General features: G+C 35.3%; 2 protein-coding genes across 5 annotated transcripts in view; both read left to right on the top strand.

Moving 5' to 3' along the window:
- The window catches only part of CEP57L1 (centrosomal protein 57 like 1), a 60887-nt gene extending 39649 nt beyond the window's left edge, over nucleotides 1–21238 (top strand). For 3 of the 4 annotated variants that reach the window (XM_060167457.1, XM_060167458.1, XM_060167456.1), the window contains exons 5-11: nucleotides 10583–10699; nucleotides 11673–11750; nucleotides 12244–12330; nucleotides 17073–17150; nucleotides 17267–17508; nucleotides 18530–18674; nucleotides 20823–21238. In XM_060167457.1, the coding sequence (XP_060023440.1) occupies nucleotides 10583–10699; nucleotides 11673–11750; nucleotides 12244–12330; nucleotides 17073–17150; nucleotides 17267–17508; nucleotides 18530–18674; nucleotides 20823–21041 (966 nt within the window). In that variant the 3' untranslated portion in view covers nucleotides 21042–21238. Of the gene's footprint in view, nucleotides 1–10582; nucleotides 10700–11672; nucleotides 11751–12243; nucleotides 12331–17072; nucleotides 17151–17266; nucleotides 17509–18529; nucleotides 18675–19635; nucleotides 19708–20822 lie in introns of all 4 variants that reach the window. The other variant, XM_060167459.1, reaches the window with a different exon arrangement.
- Nucleotides 21239–21572: 334 nt separating this feature from the next.
- Nucleotides 21573–25931, top strand: part of LOC132530276 (uncharacterized) — a 69756-nt gene continuing 65397 nt past the window's right edge. The window contains exons 1-2 of the mRNA XM_060167363.1: nucleotides 21573–22199; nucleotides 22589–22682. The gene's annotated coding sequence lies outside the window, so the exon portion shown is untranslated. The remainder of the gene's footprint in view (nucleotides 22200–22588; nucleotides 22683–25931) is intronic.

Here is a 25931-nt window from a genome sequence, read left to right as displayed (position 1 = left end):
ATTTCTGATCTGATTTTTATGATTTCTTTCCTTCTGCTAACTTTGGGGTTTTTTTGTTCTTCTTTCTCTAATTGCTTTAGGTGCAAGTTTAGGTTGTTTATTCGAGATGTTTCCTGTTTCTTAAGGTAGGATTGTATTGCTATAAACTTCCCTCTTAGAACTGCTTTTGCTGCATCCCATAGGTTTTGGGTCATCGTGTCTCCATTGTCATTTGTTTCTAGGTATTTTTTGATTTCGTCTTTGATTTCTTCAGTGATCACTTCATTATTAAGTAGTGTATTGTTTAGCCTCCATGTGTTTGTATTTTTTTTACAGATCTTTTCCTGTAATTGATATCTAGTCTCATAGTGTTGTGGTCGGAAAAGGTACTTGATACAATTTCAATTTTCTTAAATTTACCAAGGCTTGATTTGTGACCCAAGATATGATCTATCCTGGAGAATGTTCCATGAGCACTTGAGAAAAGTGTGTATTCTGTTGTTTATGGATGGAATGTCCTATAAATATCAATTAAGTCCATCTTGTTTAATGTATCATTTAAAGCTTGTGTTTCCTTATATTTATTTTCATTTTGGATGATCTGTCCATTGGTGAAAGTGGGGTGTTAAAGTCCCCTACTATGAATGTGTTACTGTCGATTTCCCCTTTTATGTCTGTTAGTATTTGCCTTATGTATTGAGGTGCTCCTATGTTGGGTGCATAAATATTTACAATTGTTCTATCTTCTTGGATCGATCCCTTGATCATTATGTAGTGTCCTTCTTTGTCTCTTCTGATAGTCTTTATTTTAAAGTCTATTTTGTCTGATATGAGAATTGCTACTCCAGCTTTCTTTTGGTTTCCATTTGCATGAAATACCTTTTTCCATCCCCTTACTTTCAGTCTGTATGTGTCTCTAGGTCTGAAGTGGGTCTCCTGTAGACAGCATATATATGGGTCTTGTTTTTGTATCTATTCAGCCAATCTGTGTCTTTTGGTGGGAGCATTTAGTCCATTTACATTTAAGGTAATTATCGATATGTATGTTCCTATTCCCATTTTCTTAATTGCTTTGGGTTCGTTATTGTAGGTCTTTTCCTTCTCTTGTGTTTCTTGCCTAGCGAAGTTCCTTGAGCATTTGTTGTAAAGCTAGTTTGGTGGTGCTGAACTCTCTCAGCTTTTGCTTGTCTGTAAAGATTTTAATTTCTCCATCAAATCTGAATGAGATCCTTGCTGGGTAGAGTAATCTTGGTTGCAGGTTTTTCTCCTTCATCACTTTCAATATGTCCTGCCAGTCCCTTCTGGCTTGCAAAGTTTCTGCTGAAAGATCAGCTGTTAACCTTATGGGGATTCCCTTGTGTGTTATTTGCTGTTTTTCCCTTGCTGCTTTTAATATGTTTTCTTTGTGTTTAATTTTTGACAGTTTGATTAATATGTGTCTTGGCATATTTCTCCTTGGATTTATCCTGTATGGGACTCTCTGTGCTTCCTAGACTTGATTAACTATTTCCTTTCCCATATTAGGGAAGTTTTCAACTATAATCTCTTCAAATATTTTCTCAGTCTCTTTCTTTTTCTCTTCTTCTTCTGGAACCCCTGTAATTTGAATGTTGGTGCATTTAATGTTGTCCCAGAGGTCTCTGAGACTGTCCTCAGTTCTTTTCATTCTTTTTTCTTTATTCTGCTCTGCAGTAGTTATTTCCACTATTTTATCTTCCAGGTCACTTATCCATTCTTCTGCCTCAGTTATTCTGCTATTGATCCCATCTAGAGTATTTTTAATTTCATTTATTGTGTTGTTCATCATTGCTTGTTTCATCTTTATTTCTTCTAGGTCCTTGTTAAATGTTTCTTGCATTTTGTCCATTCTATTTCCAAGATTTTGGGTCATCTTTACTATCATTATTCTGAATTCTTTTGCAGGTAGACTGCCTATTTCCTCTTCATTTGTTTGGTCTGGTGGGTTTTTATCTTGCTCCTTCATCTGCTGTGTGTTTTTCTGTCTTCTCATTTTGCTTATCTTACTGTGTTTGGGGTCTCCTTTTTGCAGTCTGCAGGTTCGTAGTTCCCGTTGTTTTTGGTGTCTGTCCCCAGTGGGTATGGTTGGTTCAATGGGTTGTGTAGGCTTCCTGGTGGAGGGGACTAGTGCCTGTGTTCTGGTGGATGAGGCTGGATCTTGTCTTTCTGGTGGGCAGTTCCACGTCTGGTGGTGTGTTTTGGGGTGTCTGTGGACTTATTATGATTTAGGGCAGCCTCTCTGCTAATGGGTGGGGTTGTGTTGTTGTCTTGCTAGTTGTTTGGCATAGGATGTCCCGCACTGTGGCTTGCTGGTCGTTGAGTGAAGCTGGGTGCTGGTGTTGAGATGGAGATCTCTGGGAGATTTTCGCCGTTTGATATTACATGGAGCTGGGAGGTCTCTTGTGGACCAGTGTCCTGAAGTTGGCTCTCCCACCTCAGAGACACAGCACTGACTCCTGGCTGCAGCACCAAGAGCCTTTCATCCACACAGCTCAGAATAAAAGGGATAAAAAGTAGAAAGAAAGAATTAGAAGAAGAAAGAAAGGAAGGAAGGAAGGAAGAAAGAAAGGGAAAGAAAGAATGAAAGGAGGGAGGGAGGGAGGAAGGAAGAAAGGAGGGAAGGAAGGACAAAAGGAAAGAAAGAAGATAAAGTAAAATAAAATAAAGTAAAATATAAAGTTATTAAAATAAAAAATAATTATTAAGAAAAAAATTTTTTTAAAAAGCAAAACGGACGGATAGAACCTTAGGACAAATGGTGGAAGCAAAGCTATACAGACAAAATCTCACACAGAAGCATACACATACACACTCACAAAAAGAGGAAAAGGGGAAAAAATCATAAATCTTGCTCTCAAAGTCCACCTCCTCAATTTGGGATGATTCGTTGTCTATTCATGTATTCCACAGATGCAGGGTACATCAAGTTGATTGTGGAGCTTTAATCCGCTGCTTCTGAGGCAGCTGGGAGAGATTTCCCTTTCTCTTCTTTGTTCTCACAGCTCCCAGGGGCTAAGCTTTAGATTTGGCCCCGCCTCTGCATGTAGGTCCCGGAGGGCATCTGTTGTTCGCTCAGACAGGACAGGGTTAAAGGAGCAGCTGCTTTGGGGACTCTGGATCACTCAGGCACGGGGGGGGGGGGGGGGGGGGGGGGGGGGGGGCGGGTAGAGGCACAGAGTGCGGGATGAGCCTGCGCGGCAGAGACCGGCAGGACTTTGCACCCGCCTGAGGCGCGCCATGCGTTCTCCCGGGGTAGTTGCCCCTGGATCCCAGGAACCTAGCAGTGGTGGGCTGCACAGGCTCCCCGGAAGGGGGGTGTGGATAGTGACCTTTGCTCGCACACAGGCTTCTTGGTGGCGGCAGCAGCAGCCTTAGCGTCTCATGCCCGTCTGTGGGGTCTGCGCTTTTAGCCGCGGCTCGCGCCCGTCTCTGGAGCTCCTTTAAGCAGCGCTCTTAATCCCATCTCCTCTCGCACCAGGAAACAAAGAGGGAAGAAAAAGTCTCTTGCCTCTTCGGCAGGTCCAGAGTTTTCCCCGGACTCCCTCCTGGCTAGCCGTGGTGCACTAACCCCTTGAAGGCTGTGTTCACGCCGCCAACCCCAGTCCTCTCCCTGCGCTCCGACCGAAGCCCGAGCCTCCTATAATATGTTTTTAAAGAAGATTTAATGTCATGGGAAGATTGTCATATTAAAAATCTTAAATAGGATATAAAGCTGTATATAGGAAATTTCCAGTTATGGTGATACATACTAGGTCGTTTGGACCAACCTTTTTGTAGAGGAAAACACAAAAAACTGGACAGAAAATTAAAAAGAAAGGGAGGGAGGGAGGAAGAAAGGAAGAAAAGAAAGTACACAAAGGCATTGTAGAGTTAACAAGGTGATGTAAAATCACCAGTTCAAAAATCTGTGTGCAGACTTAAATCCAAAGAAGTTGAGCTCTAGAGAGGTTAGTTTCAGGTCCCTTCCTTCTTAGGGCATTTCTGATTCCAGAAGAGTCTGTTGAGAGGCTAAATAATACTTTTGAAAGCCATGGTTATGGGGCTAAGGAAATTTAGAGTCCAGGGCTTGCCAAGAGTAGGAACTGTGGTATATCTTCTGTGCTCTGAATGCTTTGTAATGGTGAACAAGAAGAAAAACAACCCAGATTACAGCTCTGCTCTAGGTTATCACAGTAATCCAGAAAATCTTAGTCCCCGAAATTGGATTAAAGTGATCCTGGATGGCTAATGTTCCCAAGGATCTCAAATTATTTCTATAAACATCTCTTCTACATAGTGAGAAACTTTCAGTCAAAGATAAACAGGGAGAAGGAGATAAAGCACTATGAAAAGAGATAGCATACATAACAGACTATATAAACACTCTCATAAGTTATCTCCAGCTAGGTACTGGCTCTGGAAGAGAGAGACTTTAAAATAATTATGCTTGCTAAAATCAAGGAGACAGAAGATAGGAACAAAATTTTCAGTAGAGCATTAGAAACCATAAAATGGCAGAGCAGATTTGAGAAAGAACCAAATAAAAATTGTAGAACTAAGAAATACAATAAGTGAAATTTAGAACTTAATGGTGGATCTAATAGCAGATTAGAAGAGATAATTAGTGAACTAGACACTGAAACTGTCCAGATCAATGAAGAGACAAAACAATAGTAAATTTAGAAAAGAGAGTAAGAGGCAGAAGTTAGAGTGAGGTCAAATTTATCTGTGATTGGAGTTCCAAAAGGAAAAGAGAAAGAATAGGACAGAAACAATATTTGAAGAGATAATGGCTGGGAATTTTAAAAAATTGATTTAAAAAAAATCAGACCACAGATTCAAGAAGATAAAACCAAAGTAGGAAAAATAAAAAGAAATAAAAGAAATAATAAGACAAGAATAAAATCCTAAAAGCTGCTGGCGGTGGGGGGAAGGGTATGTTCAAAAGGACAGCAATTAAAGTAACAGTGGACTTCTCAACTGAAAATACTGAATCTGGAAGAAAATGGATATAATTAAGGCAGTAAAAGAAAATAACTACCAATCTAGAGTCCAATGCCTGGGGGAAATATCCTTCAGAAATAAAGGTAAAGTGAAGACATTTTAAGACTGACAAAATCTGAGATAGTTTGTTACTAGGAGATACATTCTAAGGAAACACCGAAGGACATTATTCAGACAGAAGGAAAGGTGTCTTAGATGGAAGGTCAGAGATGCAGGAAGGAATGAAGAACAACGAAGATGGTAAATATATGGGTAAATCTAAATGAATATTGTATAAAACAGCAATAATAATGTTTTATTTATGTATTTAAATATATATAAAGGATTAAAATTAATGAGAACAGAAGCTCATAAATTGGGAACTGGTAAATATAGTTTAAGTGTTCTAAGATCTTTGCTTTATGTTGGAAATGGGTAAAGTACCAGTCAATACTGGATTTTAATGGGCAAGAATTTAATAGGTTTTTCAAGGAACTGGAAAAGTGATTCTAAAATTTATATAAAAAGGAAAGGTCCAAGAGTAGCCAAGCTATTCTGAAGAAGAATAAGGTGAGGTCTTACTGTATTGATGGTATCAAAATTAACATGATAGGGCTTCCCTGGTGGCACAGTGGTTGAGAGTCCGCCTGCTGATGCAGGGGACACAGGTTCGTGCCCCGGTCTGGGAAGATCCCACATGCCGCAGAGCGGCTGGGCCCATGAGCCATGGCCGTTGAGCCTGGGCGTCCAGAGCCTGTGCTCCACAACGGGAGAGGCCACAACAGTGAGAGGCCCACGTACCGCAAAAAAATAAATAAAAATTAAGATGATATTTGTATGGATAGACACCTGAATAAAGGAATAGGATATAGTCAGACACACTTATGTGGAAATTCAATATAAAACAAGGATGCCACTGCAGAACATTGGAGAAAAGTCAGACTTCAGTAAACAGTTTTGGGAAAATTGGTTATCTGTGTGAGAAAAAAAAGCAGAAAGAAATTGATCCCTACCATACACGAAAATCAATTCTAGATGGATTAAAGACTTAAATGTAAACGTTGGAATTTTTAGGAGCAAATACGGAACAATATCCTTATGACCTTGGAGTTAAGGGAGATTTTTTAGGCAAGATACAAAAAGTAACAAAGCAGTAGAAAAGTGGGCAAAGTTATGAAGAGGCATTTTGCAGGATAAAAGGAATCACAAATGGTCATACATTTATAGAAAACTTGATCAATCTCATTAGTAACCAGGGAAATGCCAATTAAAAGCACAAGATAGCTATCTATTCACCTATTCACATTTTACCTTATAAAATAACGTAGAAATTCCTATGCTAGCTAAATATTGTAGATCAGTGACTTTTAACCATTTTTTAAATGTTTTTATTGAAGTATAATTTACATCTAGTGAAATACACAGGTCTTAAATGTACAGTTCAGTGATTATTGATAAATGAATATGCTCATGTAATCCACAGTCCTACCAAATAACAGAACATTTTTTAAATAAATTCATTTATTTATTTATTTTTGGCTGCGTTGGGTCTTCATTGCTGTGTGTGGGCATTTGCTAGTTGTGGCGAGTGGGGGCCACTTTTCATTGCAGTGTGCAGGCTTCTCATTGTGGTGGCCTCTCCTGTTAACGGAGCATGGGCTCCAGGCACGCAGGCTTCAGTAGTTGTGGCATGTGGGCTTAGTTGTGGCACACAGGCTGTAGAGTGCAGGCTCAGTGGCGCATGGGCCCAGTTGCTCCATGGCATATGGGATCTTCCTGGACCAGGGCTTGAACCTGTGTGCCCTGCATTGGCAGGCAGATTCCCAACCACTGTGCCACCAGGGAAGTCCAACAGAACATTTTTATCACCCCAGAAATTTTCTTATATCTCTGCCAAGTTATTCCCTGTTCTATACCCACCTCCCAACAACACAACTACTATTCTGATTTATTTTACTTCAGATTAAGTTTGCCTGTCCTAGAACTTCATATAAATTGGATCTTAGAAAATGTACTTTTTTTGTCTGGTTCTTTGGTTTAACATAAAGTTTTTTAGATTAATCCATGTTGCTGTATGTATCAGTAGTTCATTCCTTTTATTGCTGTATAGAATTTCATTATATAGATATGCCACAAGTTGGTTATCCATTTTTCTGTTGATGGACATTTGGCTTGTTTGGAGATATTATGAATAAAGTTTGGAGATACTATGAATAAAGCTGCTATGGACATTCTTGTACAAATTATTTTGTGACCATATGTTTTAATTTCTCTTGGACAAATATCTAGTAGTAGAATTGCTGAACCACAGGGTAGGTGTATGTTTATAAGAAACTGTGAAACTGTTTTCCAAAATATTTTGTTCTAAAAGCTTTTTGTTTTCATTTTTTTCCTGTGATCCATCTGCAATTAATTTTTGTATGGTGAGAGGAAATATTCAAGGTTAAATTTTTTCCATGTGGATGCCCAGTTGTTCCAGCACCACTTGTTAAAAGATTTCTTTTCTCCTGTTGAATTCATTGGGCACCTTTGTCAACAATCAATTGGCAAAGATGGAAAAAGTCTGTTTCTGGGACTCTGTATTATCTTTTGGTCTATTCTTACACTAATACCATGTAGCTTTATAATAAGTCTTGAAATCAAGTAGTGTGAATCTTCCAGCTTTGTTCTTTTTGTTGTTATTATAGATCCTTTGCACTTCTATATAAATTTTATAACCAGTGTAACATTTTCTAAAAAATAAGTCTGCTGAGATTTTGATTGGGATATTGTTAAATCTATAGATCATTTGGGGAAAAATTGATAACTCAAAAATATTGAATCTTCTGATCCATGAACATAGTATATTTCTCTATTATTTCAGTCTTCTTTACTTTCTCTTCATAGTGGTTTGTAGTTTTTATGAGAGGTGTTGCACATCTTTTGTTAAATTTATCTCTAAGAACTTTGTATTCTTAATGTTATTATGAGCAATATTGGACTTTTTTTCATTTTTCTATTACTAGCATATAAAAATGTAATTGATTTTTATGTGACTTTGTATCCTGCAGCCTTGCTAAATTTATTCTAGTAGTTTTCATATTTTCAAAGGATTTTCTTTATACACAATCATGTCATCTGTGAATAAAGACAGCTTTATTTCTCCTTTTCCAAATTTTTTGGCTTTTATTTCTTTTTCATACTTTATTGCTCTGGCTATTACAGCTAGTATAGTGTTAATTAGGAGTAGTAAGGACTGACATCTTTGTTTTGTTTCTGATCTTTGGGAGAAAGATGCCAGTCTTTCACTAGGATATTACCTCTAGGTTTTTCATAGTTGTTCCTTATCAAGGTGTGGAAATTACTTTCTATTCTTAGTTTGCTAAAAGCTTTTATTGTGAATGGGTATCAAATTTTGTGAATTGCTTTTTCTACATCTAGTGAAAGGGTCATATGATTTTTCTCACTCCTTCTGTTAACATGGTAAGTTACACTGTTTGATTTTCAAATGTTAACCAACATTGCATTCCTGGTATAGACCCCAATCAATCTTAAAATAGTATTCTTTTTTTACATTGCTTGATTCAGTTTGCTAATATTTTGCTTAACTATTTTTGTGCCTTTGTCCATGAGGAATCTTGGTTTGTAATTTTCTTATAATGTCTGGTTTTGGTGTTATGGTTTTGTTGGCCTCATAAAATTAGTTGGGAAGATTCCTTCTTCTATTTTCTGGAAGACCTTGTATAAGAGTAGTGTTATTTCCTCCATAAATGTTTGATAGAATTCAAATTTGATAGATGCTATCTGGGACTGGAGTTTTCTTTAAATGTAAAGTGTTTTTGAATAATGAATTCAATTTATTTGTAACAGAGATTGGGCTACCCAGATTTTCGTTTCTTCTTGTGTCTTTAGAGAAGTCCCTCTTTCATTCCTGATATTACTAATTTGTATTTTTGCTTTTTTTAAAATTATCACTCTACCTATCACTTTATCAACTTTATTGATTTTTTCAAAAAAAATTTTTTCAAAGTTTTATGTTCTATTTCATTGATTTGCACTTCATTTTTATTATTTCCTTCCTTCTATTTATGTAGGGTTTAATTTGCTATTTTTTCCCACCTTTGTATGTTAGAAACTTAGATTATTGATTTTAAAACTTTTATTATTTCTTTTTAAATGTTATATCTTGTGATTAAAACTATCAAGTTCACTGTAAACATTGCTTTACTTGCATCCCACAGATTTTGATATTTTGTATTTTCATTTTCTTTCAGCTAAAAATATTTTTTAAGTTCTCTAGTGGTTTCTTCTTATATTCTATTGACTTCTCTTCTTGTACTTTTTCCCTTCTCCTTCTCCTTTTTAGCACCTTCTCTACAGGTTAAAATATGTGTTCTTAACGTACCACAGTCTGCCATGAATTAGTATTAAAACATTCACATGTAATATTAGATCCTTACCACAGTATGCTTCCACTTGTCTCCCTTTGTGCTACAGTTTTCATATATTTTATTTCTACATATGTTATATAACTCACAATACATTGTTTTTGTTTCTGCTTTAAATGATCAGTTTTCCTTTAAAGAAAATTAAGAAACAAGGAGATATTTATCCACATTTTTACCATTCCCAGTGCTTTTTATTTCTTTATGTAGAATCAATTTTTCATCTAGTGTCATTTCCTTTAGTCTGAAGTACTTCTTTTAAAAGTATGCTGGGAATTCTCTTAGCATGTATTTGTCTGGAAAAGGCTTTAGTTCACCATCATTGGTGAACGATAGTTTCACTGGATATAGAATTCTAGTTGATGCTTTTTTTCTTTTAGCACATTAAAGCTGTTCTCTCAATTGTCCTCTGGATTTCATAGTTTCTAATGAGAATTGTTATCTTCATTCCTCTGTGCATAATGTGTTATTTCTCAGGCTGCTTTTTTTCCCTTTTATCACTGGTTTTCCACCATTTGATAATGTGCCCAAATGGGGTTTTCTTTGTATTTATTCTGCTTGGGTTATTTTTTGTTTGTTTGTTTTAGATTCTTGAATATGTTAGTTAATATTTTTCATCAAAATTGGAACATTTTTAGCCATTATCCTTCAAATAATTATCCTTGTCTGACTTCTCTCTCCTCTCGTTCTATAACTCCAATTGAATGTTAGACCACAGGTCACCAAGACTCTGTTTATTGGTTGTTTCAGTTTTTTGTTTTTTAATAGACTATTTTTTTAGAGCAGTTTTAAGTTAATAAAAGATAGTTCTCTGTATGTTTTATTCCTCTGATAGTTACTTTGCTATGTTATAGTTAGAGAGGGGGTAAATCAGTGACTGGTTTGGTCACCTTGTGAATAACACCTTTATTTATTTAATACACGTTTCACTGATGATGTTTTCCATAGTAAGAAATACTATATAAAGATACATAGAAGATTTTGTTCCATTGATCTAATATCTTTTTTTACACATTATATTTGTTTTTTAAAAGTATTTTATTTTCTTGTTTTTTGCTCATAAGCACCTAAAGTATGTACATGTATGTGCGTGTTTCTTATGACAGATTTATATTATACTTTGAATTCTTAGAAATTGTATTACTCTTGAGCCATTGGCATCACTTGCCAAACTTAGGTTTTGTTTTTTTCCTTTCCAGGCCCAGCTTCAAAGGGAAAAAGAACAGGATCATATGAAGCTGCAAGCAAAACTTGAAAAGCTTGATGTCTTAGAAAAAGAATGTTTTAAACTTACAACAACGCAGAAAACTGCTGAGGTAAGCTTCTACTTGTTTCTTTGAAGTGGTGATGCCAGGAATAAATCTTTAGTATTAAGCATAATTACACTGTATGTGAATATGCAGTAAAATTAGATTCGTAAAACTTCATTAACAACTTTTAGTAATCCAGATATGAATTCCTGCCTATAGAGATGAAAAGTTAATATATTCTATCACAGCATGAATGAGCTTGCCTTTTGATGTGAAATTGTAGTTTTGGTTTCTTCTGCAATGGCAGAACATTTTCATTCGTTAAGTAATTTACCTAAAGGATATTGAAAAGATTGCCTTTCACCACTTACAATTAAGTTAAGCCTATTCTAGATCCTGTCCTGAAATACCCTCTCCTTTTCCACCCAAATCCTATCCATTTCATAGGACTTTCTCCCAGTCCTGCTTCCTCTGTGAAGCCTTCCTTGAGTTTTCCAACACTCAGGAAGCTCACCCTTTGAAATAGTACTGTCTTCTTATTCTAAACTACACCATAGATATAAGATGAAATACTTATGTGTATAAGGTTATACAGTATATACATGGTATGAGTCAACTCATATCATTTCATGTATATTACTGTTGTTTCCCTAAGTACAGCATAAATAGATGTTTGTTGTAATTTGTCTATATTTTGAATGAAACATTGAGACCCAAGACTATAATTGTTTGATATTCTAGACCTTTAAAACCTCCCAAATTTTCATTATTATGATTTTGTTGATGAAAGTTAAAAGAGCCTATGCATATACATTCTTTGCTTTTCCTTTGTTCTTCTTGTATATAATAGCAGGTAAAGAAGTATAGGAAGAAAGCCAAGAAAAATTTAGCATCTTTTGCCATTCCTTTTTCTTACTTTCTGCTTTAATTTACCAAACTATCAAGAATCAATACCCTAAGGACTCTATTTGGAAAAGGAATATAAGATATTTGGCTTTAGTTTTTGTATAATAATCCCAGATTTTTTATTCTTTTGCAGGGCAAGATTAAACATTTAGAGGAAAAACTAAAGGAAGAAGAACATCAGCGTAAGCTCTTTCAAGACAAAGCTTCTCAGGTAAATAGAGCACTATATCATCTATCACATTAAAATCATGTACGTTTTATTGTACTTTATTAACTGAAGCCTGTATTCTAGACTCTAATTTCTGCTTCCTAGCTTGTTATTTTTTGTCTCATTTTGCTATAATACTGAAGTTCTCAATAAGTCAGCCAGTATATTTATATACTTGGATGTATTGCCAAGAGATCTTTTGGTCTTTTGAAATTCTGACAAACATATATATATTCTCAGTTGAAACAATTCCTGCTATAGATTGTTTTCAGTTTGAGATATATAAAATAATTCATTCTCTTAAAAACAGAAAATGATTTTAATTACCAGTAGACCTGGTAACTTTTTCACACAAAAAATAGTGTTTGAGGTTTTCTTTTCTTCCTCAAAAAATACTTTGTCTTTATAAATTGAGATCTGATCCTCATTATAATGTTTTTGAAGAAGAAGGAACTTGTTAAAAAGCAATTTAATACATTTTTTTTCAATATTGTAGCTTCAAACTGAACTTGAAATCAGTAGAATTTTGATGTCTTCAGTATCAAATCCAAAGCGCTCCAAGGAAAAGAAGAAATCTTCAAAGGTATGCAAACACTTTATTCTTATCTTGCTAATACTTATTTCTTGCTAATACTTATTTCTTTACCTTTTTAATATTTATACCTATCCATTTCCAAAAAAAATTTGAAAAGATTTATAATACAAGACAATGCTTTGAAATGGGCCTAAAAACATGAGTCAAGTAATGATGGTTTGGGGTGTGAGGACAGAAAATTCCATAAAACCTAGGTTAAAGAAAGTAACAGCAGTTGAGTGCAAAACCTAGCTCTGAGTTTGCTTAACAGCCAAAGCAAAAAGGAGCATATAATAGGCAGTACATCTATCTTTGTGAAATAACAATAAGCCTTCCAGTTTTTCTAGAAAGACAAACATTTTCCTAGTACTAAACTGTTAGAGAAATGTACTTTGGATACTTTACGAAAGAGGCAATAAACAACACAATAGATACTGACAAGCACAATAGATCCTAGAAGCAGTTTTATATAATATATGCACAATAAAAAGACAAAGATACAGTATTAAATTATATTGTATTATAAATTATAGTCATTTCTCTAGGTAAATTATTTATTTTTTTCTGTGCTCATAGCCTTTGGATTTGCCTAAAAATAAAGATTGGGGAAGTACTTTATAGATTTACCAATAATATTTTGTTTAGATGAGTTGATGTTTGGGGTTTATTATATTAAACTTTCTTATTTATAATGGTAAGAAAGAAAATGTTAATCCCTTTTAATCTCATGATTCTGAAATTATAGTTTTGATGACCATCATTACTGTTTACTCAATATGCATGTAGTGTTTGTGTGTGTTCTTTGCTGTGGGAACCAGGCATGCTATTTGCAAGTTCTGGCCACTGCCATAGGCTCACCCTATGGATACGATAATGGAGGAAATGTTATACTTAACTTTAGCTAGTCATTTATTCCATAAATAAGAGTTACTATTTAATAGTTTGGCTGCATTTTTCACAGATTTTTTTCTTTCAAAGAATTTGCAAAATACAGTAATGAAAAGCATTTTCCCAATGCAATTTATGTTGATTTTTTAGCTTATTTCCTTCCTCAAGTATGTTTTCTTTCTTGTCTCTACAGGAAGATTAGAAGCTGCAAAGCCAAATAGAAAATCACTATAAATAATTTGCAAGTGGAAAAATTATTGACTTAATTTTGTATTTGTGTTTTATGGCATCCTTTGATGAGTTAGTGGAAAAAAAATTTTAATAAGGTACAGGGAGAAACAAGGTAAAAGAAATGAAGGAAAGAAAAGGTAGCTGCTGGAAGAAAAGAAAAAGTAATTAACAGCAAAATCACTTTTAAAAAGTAGTTAGTTCAAGTCCCAAGTTCATAGGATCTGCCTGTAATAATGCCTCCCTTTAAAGATGGCAGGGACACTTCGTTGCTTGCTGAAGGTAGGATCTGATTTTGAGACCTCTATGAGAGTCCTGCTTGTCTCACTGACACTCCATATCCTGAATGTAGTTCATTCAATTCATACATCTTGATTTACATAGACTAGTACCTTTAGGTAGTAAAAAGATAAATAACACAGGAATTTACAGAAAGGCAGATAAATATACAAATATAAGACAGAGTATAATAAAAACTTAATGAAGGTATAAACAAAGTACTGTGGTGCTGTATAGATAAAGAATATGTGAAGGGGTCATGCAAGAAGCAGCATTAAAGGCAGCCTTGGAAAATTAGTAAGTATTGATAGAGATGAGGAGAAGTGTTTTACAGTCTGAGAGTATAGTTGGTTTTTCCACGAAACGATAAGTAATTGTCCAGTACTGGGTGTGAGATGGTGTCATATGAGACTGAAATTGAAAATATAGCTTGAGGTGACATTATGACTGATCTTCAATGCTATGTTAAGAATTTGAACTTTTATTCTATAAGTCATTGGGAACCATTGCAGGCTTGTAGGCAAATGATTAGAGCTATACTTCTAGATGGTAAGCGACAACAGTATAAGGTGAACTTGGAAGTAAAGAATCAGGCTGTTTGAATGTGGTAAGCAAGATGATGGAAGCCTTTCCTGTGACGTTTTCATTATTCTCTTAAAAGGTTAGACTAATCAATCAGAGATCTCATCCAATATAGTAATTAAAAGAATTAAATTTCTTTTACTCTTAATTATAACTGCTTGAAATAGCCTTAGACCAGACCATTGTTTTCCATTACTTGAAATTACCGTTCCTGAAGTACAGAGGTTGAATGGTTGTCCAGGGTCACCAGGCAACTCTGAGTGAATAAGAACTGACTCACAAACTTGTGATTTCTCTACCTCTAAGCCATTTTATTTATTTAATTTTCAGAAAAAAAATTGAATGTTTATAATAGTTAAGATATCTAAATTTTCATTTAGAGTTCGGAATATTTTGTTTTCATTATGGAATATGCTCAGTTTATTGATTATTCTTTTGGTGAAGTGTTAACTAGAGTGACCAATTCACCCCAGTTTGCCTGTGACTTTCCTAGTTTTAGTACTGAAAATTCTGTATCATGGGCAAATTGAGACAATTGGTCACCCTAGTTCAATCCTTCCTACAAAAATAGTGAAATCATTTACTTTTAAGAATGTAGTTCAGCAGGGCTTCCCTGGTGGCACAGCGGTTGAGAGTCCGCCTGCCGATGCAGGGGACACGGGTTCGTGCTCCGGTCCGGGAAGATCCCACATGCCGCGGAGCGGCTGGGCCCGTGAGCCATGGCCGCTGAGCCTGCGCGTCCGGAGCCTGTGCTTCGCAACGGGAGAGGCCACAGCAGTGAGAGGCCCGCATACTGCAAAAAAAAAAAAAAGAATGTAGTTCAGCAGTGTCTTTTTAAAAATGTTTCATGAAGGAGTATATATAACAAAAAATGTCTGCTCGAAGGATAATAATGAAATTAGCACTTGGTAGAGTGACCACCCAGCTTAAGAAATAGAACATTACCAGCACTGTTAAGCCCCAGCATATATCTCTCCTAAATTGTATTCCCTCCGTCCAAGGATTAACCACAATTCTGATTTTGCTTTTATCATTCTCTGGCTTTTTTAAAAAAAATTACTTTGCCAAATAAGTATTCCTAAGAAATACATGTTTTAGGGTTATGCTTTGAACTTTATGTAAATGGACTTATTCTGTTCGTGTTCTTCAGCAGCTTTCTTTTTCCACTCAGCATTAAGTTTATGAGATTCTTCCAATTGATGCATATACCTATGGTTTGCTGCTTTTTATTGCTAAAAATATTTTTTCCTTTCTCCTTTCAGTGATCATTTGGTTTGTTTCTCACTTTTTATTATTATAAAAAACACTGTTAAGAACTTTCTTGTACATACCTCTTGGTGCATGTGTTCAGGAGTTTCTCTAAGATGCTGGGCCATAAGTGTTATGCACCTTAGCTTTACAAGATAATGTCCAAAGTGATTGGACCAGTTTATGTTCCAATCAGCAGTTACCATTGTTCCATATCCTAACCATAAGTGTCTATGTTTGTTTTTCACTTTTTATTTTGAAAAATTATATATTCACAGGAGATAACAAAAAAATATAAAGGGAGGTCCCATGTATCTTCAACCAGTTTTCCCCAATGGTAACATCTTTCATAAATATAGTATAAAGTCCAGGAAATTGAAATTGGTACAATACACAGAACTTATGGAGATTTCAATCGTTTTTTATTCACTTAGTTGTGTGTGTATATGTATGTGTGTGTGTGAGTATATGTAGTTTTATATAGTTTTATCACATGTGTATATTCATGTAACCATCACCACAATGAAGATACAGCACTATTCCACCTCTATAAGGTTTCTTCATTCCATCCCTTTATAGTTACACATCATCCTGTTCCCTAACCCTTAGCATTTTCTAATCTGTTTACCATCTCTATAATTTTATTTCATGAATGCTATATAAATGTAATCATACAGTATGTAACCTTTTTTAAAAAAATTTTATTTATTTTTGACTGCGTTGGGTCTTCGTTGCTGCACGTGGGCTTTTCTCTAGTTGTGGCTAGTGGGGGCTACTCTTCATTGTGTGCGGGCTTGTTGCTGTGGCTTCTCTGGTTGAGGAACATGGGCTCTAGGCACACAGGCTTCATTGTGGCACGTGGGCTCAGTAGTTGTGACGCACGGGCTTAGTTGCTCCACGGTATATGGGATCTTCCGTGACCAGGGCTCGAACCCATGTCCCCTGCATTGGAAGGTGGATTCTTAACCACTGCACCACCATGGAAGCCCAGTATGTAACCTTTTGAGAGGCTTTTTTTGCTCAGCCAATTCCCTTGCAATCCACCCAAGTATTAATACATTTTTAAAAGTTTCTGTGTAGTATTCCATGTTATGGATGTGCCACAGTTTAACCATTTACCTATTGAAGGATATTTGGATTGTTTTCAGTTTTAGGCTATCACAAATAAAGCAGTTATAAACATTTGTATATGGGTTTTTGTGTGAACATAAGTTTTCATTTTTCAGGGATAAATGTCTAAAAGTGCAATTGCTAAATCATATGATAACTACATGTTTAGCTTTATAAGAAACTTCCAAACTGTCTTCCAAAGTGGCTGCATTATTTTGTGCATATGAGTGATCTGGTTTCTCCACATCCTTGCCAGCATTTGGTGGTGTCACTTTTTTTTTTTTTTTTGGCTGTTCTAATAGGTGTATAGTGATGTTTCATTGTAACTTGCATTTTCCTAATGGCTAATAATGTTGCATTTGATAAATGTCTTTTTAAATATTTTTTTGTTTACTTTTTCCCTTGTCAATATTTAGAAAACTAAATGTTTAAAGAGAGGACCACCTCAGCAAATTTATTCAAAGTTTGGATCACTGCCTATTGTGGCTGAGAAGGTGAGAGGGGGAAAAATGAGGATACTTGGTCAGATAAACTCAGGCTTTGTTGTAAGTGATATTTAAATGCCATCAGTTATTTAAAATCGTTCTCAGCTATTTCTTTTCCCCCGAAGTCTGCCAGTGCAGGCCATTCCAGGAATGCAAGTACCCCAAACCTGCAGACAATGCAACATTACAGGCCACATATCCTTCAGAAACTGGCTGAAGTTTCTGAACCTAGATGTCTCTACAAGCCTTCTAAATCAACTTCTCAATGTGAAGCTGTACCTTCTGACTCAGAAAAGTCCATTTCCGTTTGTAACAATTTGTCTGAACTTTTGATGGCAATGCAAGATGAGCTGGACCAAATGACTATGTAAGTATTTATCAGAAGAAGTAGCAAGATATTTAGGTATCTTTTTTTCTTCTCAGTCTTTCAAACAGTGCCACTTATAAATTCTTAAAAGTCTTACTTAGCCATTTGGATTTATTTTGATCTGCAGATTTGTTGTCATTGATTTTTCATTATATTTGTTGTATTTAAATTGCATTTTAATTATCTATGTGTAATTACTACTTTTTCCAATTTAAAGTGTTTCTGTATTCACAAGATCTGAACTGATAGACAAATATTTCTGTCATTCTAACAAATGGAGTCTGGTGACCTTAAATTGTAACTCACAAATACTTTTATAAGAAAGATTCTCCATTTGTTTTTTATAATCTTTTTAGTTAAATGAATGATTTCATTAGATAAATAGGAAAGCAATTTCTTGTTTTAGATTCTGGCTGGTCTGCATTACACGTTTGAAGCATCCATAGTAAACAATATTCTGTATGGGATATACATTTTAAGCTTCAAGTTTAAATATATATTCAACAAAAATTCCAGAAAATATGTGATTTGGGCGGCCAGCTAGTTGAACTAAGACCTCTGTAGAAGATATAACTAGTTCTATTGGCAGTGTTTCTTTGAGTAGGCTATCACCAAATCTAGGGATTTCTCAGGCAAATACTTCTATAGCTGGAATTCTTCCACAGATTCTACATTAAGAATTCCAAACTTGGAATGAAAAAGAGTCCCTTAATGCCTCTAGCTAAGGACATCAGAATATTTTACTACATTTAACTGTAAACATCAAGGATTCAGACCTTTTTTTTAGGATTCTTTAAGATCCTAAGTCTAATATATTTCTAAATATATCTAATCTCAAATCATAAGAGCCTGTTTATAATTACCATAGATTTAATTTGATAACCCTACAGAAAGAGACTGTCTTTGAAGGTTAATATTTAACTCTGATTAAAATTTATGATTGAACAGAATATTGTCTAATTGTGACAAAGACATATACTATAAACTGTAATAGTGCTTGATATTTGCTTTTCTTTCATAGGGAGTACCAAGACCTTCTGAATCAAATGAAAGAAACTGAAAGCCAATCAGTCTGTGAAAACATAGAATGTGAACTAGAACATTTAGTCAAGAAAATGGAAATTAAAGGAGAACAAATTTCTAAATTAATGAAGCATCAAGACAATGTAAGAGGCTTTAGTAAAAGATTTTAATGAAAAGATAATGTATCTGGATTCAGTGTTATATCTCTGTATGACCTTCCAAATTTGAGGCCTGTATGTATGGCTTAGAGAAAAGATGATAGATAGGAATCCCTTAGGCTTATTATAGAGTCATCTGTCCATTGAAATAACATGGCCTCCTATGTAACTCTCCAAGATAATACAAAGAAAAGGAAACAAGGAAGTTTAGTTATGGGAAATTCCCTGGTGGTCCAGTGGTTAGGGCTCAGCCCGTTCATTGCTGGGGCCCAGGTTCAATCCCTGGTTGGGGAACTAAGATCCTGCAAGCCTCATGGTGTGGCCAAAAAAAGAAAAGAAAAGAAAGTTTAGTTATGTATTCAAAAATAAGTTTGGGAAAATTAAGAGGTAGGCTAGATTTGCTTTACAGCTCTCCCAGTTATCCTTTTAGCATTCTTTCCCCTTATCCCTCTCTTCCCTAATGCCTTAATGAAACCCCTTATGTCAACAGGTGTCTAGTGCATATATAAACCTGGCTTCTGAAGCAGTACCCCAACTCTAAGACTGCTATTTCCAGTTTCCCAGAACAAGCTATTCTGTGTTCCATTCGCTGGGGACCTGTGCTCAGCTAGCTCTAGAGGGGTGATGAGGGGGACTCTATCCTTGTGTGTAAATTCTTAACAGCTAAGAATGGCATAACAGTTTTAATATTTTAATGAAAAAATCATGGAATATTATATTTTATCCCAAGACAATGACTCCATTCTTAGTACGATTATGCTACTGGAACAGAAAGCAGAGAAAAATCTTTCCAGGAACCCTCAGGTCATATCATGTAGCTATCTGCCTATGGAATAATCAGCATTCATATAAGTTGGTGATATATTAACCTCACAATTAAGCCTTCCCCACTTTTATAGGAAAGTAATAAAGAATGCAGAATTTTACTGCCTTTACTCTTCTATAGCCAATAAAGAAAGAAAGAAGGAAATGAAATTTTGAAGCAAACATTTTCACTTTACTGGCTTTTAAGTCTATAGTAAGTAAAATTTTTGTATGATTGTGTTAGGGTGAAGATTATATAACTTGTATACTTTCTTAGAATCACACAGGAGAAACTTGAAAGGAATAGAAGAATAGTCACTTTTTTTAAATTTAGGAAGTGTGTACATAAATAATATTTTGAAAATATTATTTATATTCCATAATAACTATAGCAGTATAAAATTTCAAGCATTTTTAGACAAATAGAACACCAGATACTTAGCCAATGTCTAGACCAGCTCTACAAATTAGGCTGTGCTTAAGTGAAATAGATTAAGTAATGGAGGGAATTCCCTGGCTGTCCAGTGGTTAGGATTCTGCGCTTCCACTGCAGGGGGCACAGGTTGGATCCATGATTGGGGAGCTAAGCCGTGTGGCCTGGCCAAAATAAATTAATTTAATTAAATAAATATTTAAAAATTTAAAAAAGATTGAGTAATGGACTGGACTTCGAAGAAATAGGTTTTGACTAGTTTATAAGTTTTGTTTAATTCTGTCTACCCAATCATTACTAGATACTCCTCAATGAGATAAAGTTATTCCTTTGCCTTTTTTTTTTAAACTGGCATTCAGTAGTACTTTAAATTCATGAATACTTTAAATTAAAAAAAATATATATATATATATAGACTCTATAAACTTGATGTGTCCATTCCTAGCATCAAATCTTTGCTTTATTGTTAGTGTCACCTGAAAGGTCCTTCTCTCACCTCCCTGTTCTCCAGATTTTTCCCATTTCATATCTTACATAAACATTCCTTCCTCTCAGCTTCTCCAGCCCACATTGATCTTGTCCTACTTTTAGCCTTCTCAGATATATACTTTTTGTCCTACTCAAAGTTATTGTGGCTTGAATTATTCTCTAGTTGTCACATATATGCTTTGATTTCACTAATAAGAGCAGTAAACTCTTTGAAAGCAAAGATTGTTTTATTCATTATATTTTTGTCTAACTAGCACAGTGTTAGGCATGTAATAGGTATTCAATAAATAAAGACTTAACGAACTTTTTAATTTCATGTAATCTTTAAACCATCAATCCAATCCATCTACTGTAAGGTATATTTTAAGTATATTTTTGACTAAAATGTTAGATTTTTTTCTCTCCAGGTCTGCAAACTGCAGCAAAAAGTTCAGAATTTGAAGATGAGTGAAGCTTCAGCTATTCAGAAAGAAGATAGCAACTGTAAAGGATCAAAGAACATAAAAAATAGCCCCAGAAAATGTTTGCTAACTAACTCTCCTCAAAAAAACAGCAACTTTCCTCCAATACGAGTCCATAATCTTCAAATGAAATTGAGAAGAGATGATATCATGTGGGAACAGTAACACAGTAGCAAAACTGTCACCTTAAATGAACTTTGTCAGTGAGATCTTGAACTGTCTAAAGTGGTTTTAATTTAATATACCTTTATGAAATTTTGAATTATGTTTCTAGCCTCTATAAAATGTCAAATTATATATTTTAAAATTAGTGCCTAATGACCTCCTAAGAGCCCCAAATAATAAATGATTGCTTTCTTGTTTTTCTTATTGACTGAAGTACCTAATCTTGTGTTAGAAACATTGTTCACTTTGCAGATACCTTAAGATAAATTTAAAAAATTATACTAGACTGATGATATTTAAAACTGAGTTAAGGGCTTCCCTGGTGGCGCAGTGGTTGAGAGTCTGCCTGCCGATGCAGGGGACACGGGTTCGTGCCCCAGTCCAGGAGGATCCCACGTGCCGCGGAGCGGCTGGGCCCGTGAGCCATGGCCGCTGAGCCTGTGCGTCCGGAGCCTGTGCTCCGCGATGGGAGAGGCCACAGCAGTGAGAGGCCCGTGTAACGCAAAAAAAAAAAAAAAAAAAAAAAAAACTGAGTTAAATTTGAGATACAAGTGCCATAACACTTTTTCATTTAGTAGGCTTGGAACCTTAAGAACCAATATAAAATTAACAGAGTATGGAAAGGTCTTTTAACTTTCATGGTGCTTCCTCCCTATCTTGTTTTAGAGCTGGGAAATGTTTTTCTTTTTTGGAAAGGGAAAAGCTTTGGGAAGAGGCCTTTAGCCCAAGTTTTTATGTGACAATTACAAATAGGAACCCATAGTTACTTAATTTTTAGATGACAATAACTCAGCTGTGGAAGCCTTCCTCTGCTATTCCCATTCTCTTTTACAAATCTAGCTTTGTTTTTTTTGATCTTACTCCTTTGTAACTATATTTTTGATATTTTGATTAGTGGTGCCATAAGAGATTTCTTTGTACATATATGCTTTATAATAAATTTACATTTGTTGACCTATCTTTCCAGAAGCCTATGGAAACTAGTACAACTCTTCTGAACTTATTTGGTTTCTCATCAGAATCCTTTGGGGCAACTAGAGAACTGGAGTCATCAACTGAAGTAGAACTAGAAGACTGACAGAAAAGGCATAACGGAAGTGAGGAACTCAGAAGATAGGGTAGCAGTTTAAGAGATGGTGATTCCGAAGGAATTGGGAGGTACATCTTTATCTACAGCTGGGGGGATGTTCAAGCTATAGGTGTGAAAGAATAAAAAGATCGACATCTTGGGGAGCTAGGAAAAGCAATTTTTTAAAAGACAGTCCTTATATCCTCCTAGGAAATCCCAAAAAGTGTGTGTAGGAGAAAGAGGGTAATTGTGGACCCTCTGTTGGGGGAGGAGGAAAACTGTGATTCAGTCTCATTGAGAGAAGAGGTGCTGTTAGAAGACCTTTCCATACCTGAAGTGGGGAGATGACTGAAAATCGGCACATTTATACTTGGAATTGTCCTTGAAAGCATCTAATGGCTGAGATAAAAGTTTCTCTCCCTTTGGTTCAAATAGTACATTTGTCCTTCACCCACTTTCACTCCCTCTCCCTTTACAGCACCTTCAGCCCCAGAGATGTCACAGACTGCTTCGTATAAACTCAGTTTCATCACCTTACCTATTTTTCAACTTTGCCTTTTCTCCTCAAGAATGTGAGTGCTCGGTGCTTTGTGTCCACCTAGAGGGGTGGGATAGGGAGAGTGGGAAGGAGACGCAAGAGGGAGGAGATATGGGGATATATGTATGCATATAGCTGATTCACTTTGTTATACAGCAGAAACTAACACACCATTGTAAAGCAATTATACTCCAATATAAATGTTAAAAAAAAACCAAAACCTAAAACTCCAACAGAAGGTGAAACTAATTAACCAGAAATGAATCAAATAGAGAATTTGAGAATGAGAAAGCAGTGGTAAAGTTGTTCTAGTTAGCATAAGTTTTGTTTTAATAATAATAATCACCATCATCTAAAATAAAATCTTTGGAAACTGTGGTTGTACAACAGAGGTTAAAATTGACGTTTCTTCAGGTTATTTCCATCATTATCTCAGAGTTTCATCTTGTTTCACGGTCTTCCTTTTTTTCCTTATTTTCCTAACCATTGTCCTTCCCTTTGAAAGCCATGTGCCGAGATAATCTATCCAAGATCATATTTGCTTAGTTCCTTCAAAGACCCTTTCCTCTCTCTGGTATTAGTCATTCAATTTCCTGATTTTACCCTTAATTTTGATTCATGAACTGCACCTTCTCAGCAATCTTGGCTTCATACTAACTGAATCGTGGCTGTCTTCTATGATACTGTTTTCTACTGAAATCTTGATTCTTTACATAGGGAGACATACATTTTCTAAGTGTTAACTTCTGATTTCCTTCATCCGTTTAAAGAATAATATTAGAACATTGAATAAACTACTTTGAATGCTTGCTTAATATATTCGTCATTTTATATATAAAAACATAAATGATAATTGCTAAGACAACCTTAAACAATTAATTTGAAGTTACTTACACATTTTTTAAAAATCTAACGTTGGATTAAGGTTTTGCATGTGTTCAAGTTTGGAAAGACTTGAACTTAACTCCATTAGATGATGTCTTCTTTTGTGAATCCAATTCCACTATTCTATATACATTCTTCAGGAATTTCCTCTCTTTTTTCTAGAGATCTGTTCATCCAGGTCTCCTCTTCACTGCTTTAAAAAAAAAAACTGATAAAAAATGGCAGATATGCACACTTGCTGCTGTTGACACTTTGCTCTGTATCTCATTCTAATTTCCTGCCACCAACTCCCAGACTGATCTATATCTTGGCAATTCCCTGTGACAATCTGTTCACAGTACCATCTACTGTTTTAAAGATAAAGTCATTATTGTTACATCTTGAATAACAGTAACAAATGACCTTTACACACCTACTAAAACAAAGACTTGATGATTATTGATACATTTTTCAATCAGGACTACAGCAAACAACCCTGATGCATGTTATAAAAATAGTAAAATTAGGGCTTCCCTGGTGGCGCAGTGGTTGAGAGTCTGCCTGCCGATGCAGGGGACACGGATTCGTGCTCCGGTCCGGGAAGATCCCACATGCCGCGGAGCGGCTGGGCCCGTGAGCCATGGCCGCTGAGCCTGCGCATCCGGAGCCTATGCTCCGCAATGGGAGAGGCCACAACAGTGAGAGGCCCGCGTACCGCAAAAAAAAAAAAAAAAAATAGTAAAATTAATTCAAAGGTTTGAAGATTTTTCCCTTTCCCCTTCTTCCCTTCCTATTCCAGAGATACTTAAGCTTTACTGCTAGACTGGCTGCTCTGTTAATGTCATCAAATAAGGCAAAGAGCAGACATATGCACATTGTTGTTTAACATACCACCTGAATCAGGAATACAGTAGTCCAGAATATTTTGAAACATATTTCAGGGCTTTTTCCAGCCGATCACCTCACCCAAACAATAATCCATTCCTCCCATTTCTGAGTGCCTGGGAGCAGTTGCCTTTTCAGATTTGGAGGGGACTTGGGTAGCATAAGATAAATTAGATTCTTAGTTTTGTATATTTGGCTTCTTTTTCCCTCTTGTCAGTATTCCACTTAAGCTGTTTCGTATTGTGCACCTTTCTTCCCTTCTCACCAAAGGGCTGACCTCAGGAGGCAGAAAAGAGCAGGCTTTGTTGTAGCTAATTAGAGAGGGTAAATACCTGGGACACTGGCTGGCTACCAGCATCACAGTAACTCTTGAAGATCTTTGCATTTAACAAACATTTGCCAAACATTTTATTATGTACAGGGCTCTGTACTAAGTTCACTGTTTTTTTGTTGTTGTAGGTTATTTTTGTTTGTTTTTCATTTGTTTTTTCTTTCTTGAGAATATGTCTAACAGCTTGAGGTCTTTACATTAGTAAGTCATATAACTTTAGTGAATCATAATCATAAATCCTAGAAAACTATGTACTAGGCCAGTTTAAGCTTGATATTTGATATTTAATATGGGAGCTAATTTCTTTGTTTCCTTTCTTACAAGATTATGTATATATATAATATATAAATATATATTTATATATTATATGTATATATTTACAGTACACACACACACACACACACCCTCTATATCTGCTTACAGTGCTCATTCCCAGTGTGTTAACCTTCAGTCTTAATTTACAAAGCAAACATCTCAAATCATCAATAATAAAATGTGCTGGTGTTCAGTAATAATGTATAAATTTCATTTTTTTCTTTTTCTATATAAAAAGAAAATAAAATTCAATTATGCTTAAAAAAAAAAAAACAAAAAAAGAATGTGAGTGCTGTAGTTTATACTTAGCAAAAAACTCACCAGGACTATTAATGCAGCCCTATCTTTCTGTGCCTTTGTTTTCTATGCACTTAGGACAATGGCCGGATAGATTTATCAGTATTGAAGTCATTACTTTTGGAAATGTATTACTAAAACAAATTACCATAAGAAATTAAATTCATTTAAGGAACACTTGAATATTTCAATTAAGAATTGAGACATTTCTTGCAAAATCAGTGTAGTGTAGTAGAAAAAAACATAGATTTCAGAATTAGGAGACTTGGGTTCATGTGATTCTGCCACTTAGTAGTTTGGGCGATCAAATAACTTTTTGGAGCCTCCATTTCTTACTTGTAAAGGTGGGATTATATTACTACCTACTTCATAGGATTGTTGTGAGATTAAATGACATAACTTGTCAAAGCACCCAGCAGAAGTGTTGGCACTGAATAAAAACTCAATAAATGTTAAATCTGAGTAGCCAAAAAAAAGAAAAAATTGTCGTAGAACCTAAGTTTGCATGGGTTAGAGCCTGAAAGCAAGAGCCAAAAGGTACTCTTCAAAAAAGTGAGAATATTCTAATTTTTTTTTTTTTTCTTTTTCTAT

This window comes from Lagenorhynchus albirostris, chromosome 12 (assembly GCF_949774975.1).
Source record: "Lagenorhynchus albirostris chromosome 12, mLagAlb1.1, whole genome shotgun sequence".
NCBI classification, from domain to species: domain Eukaryota; kingdom Metazoa; phylum Chordata; class Mammalia; order Artiodactyla; family Delphinidae; genus Lagenorhynchus; species Lagenorhynchus albirostris.
This window is presented reverse-complemented; position numbering and strand designations above follow the sequence as displayed.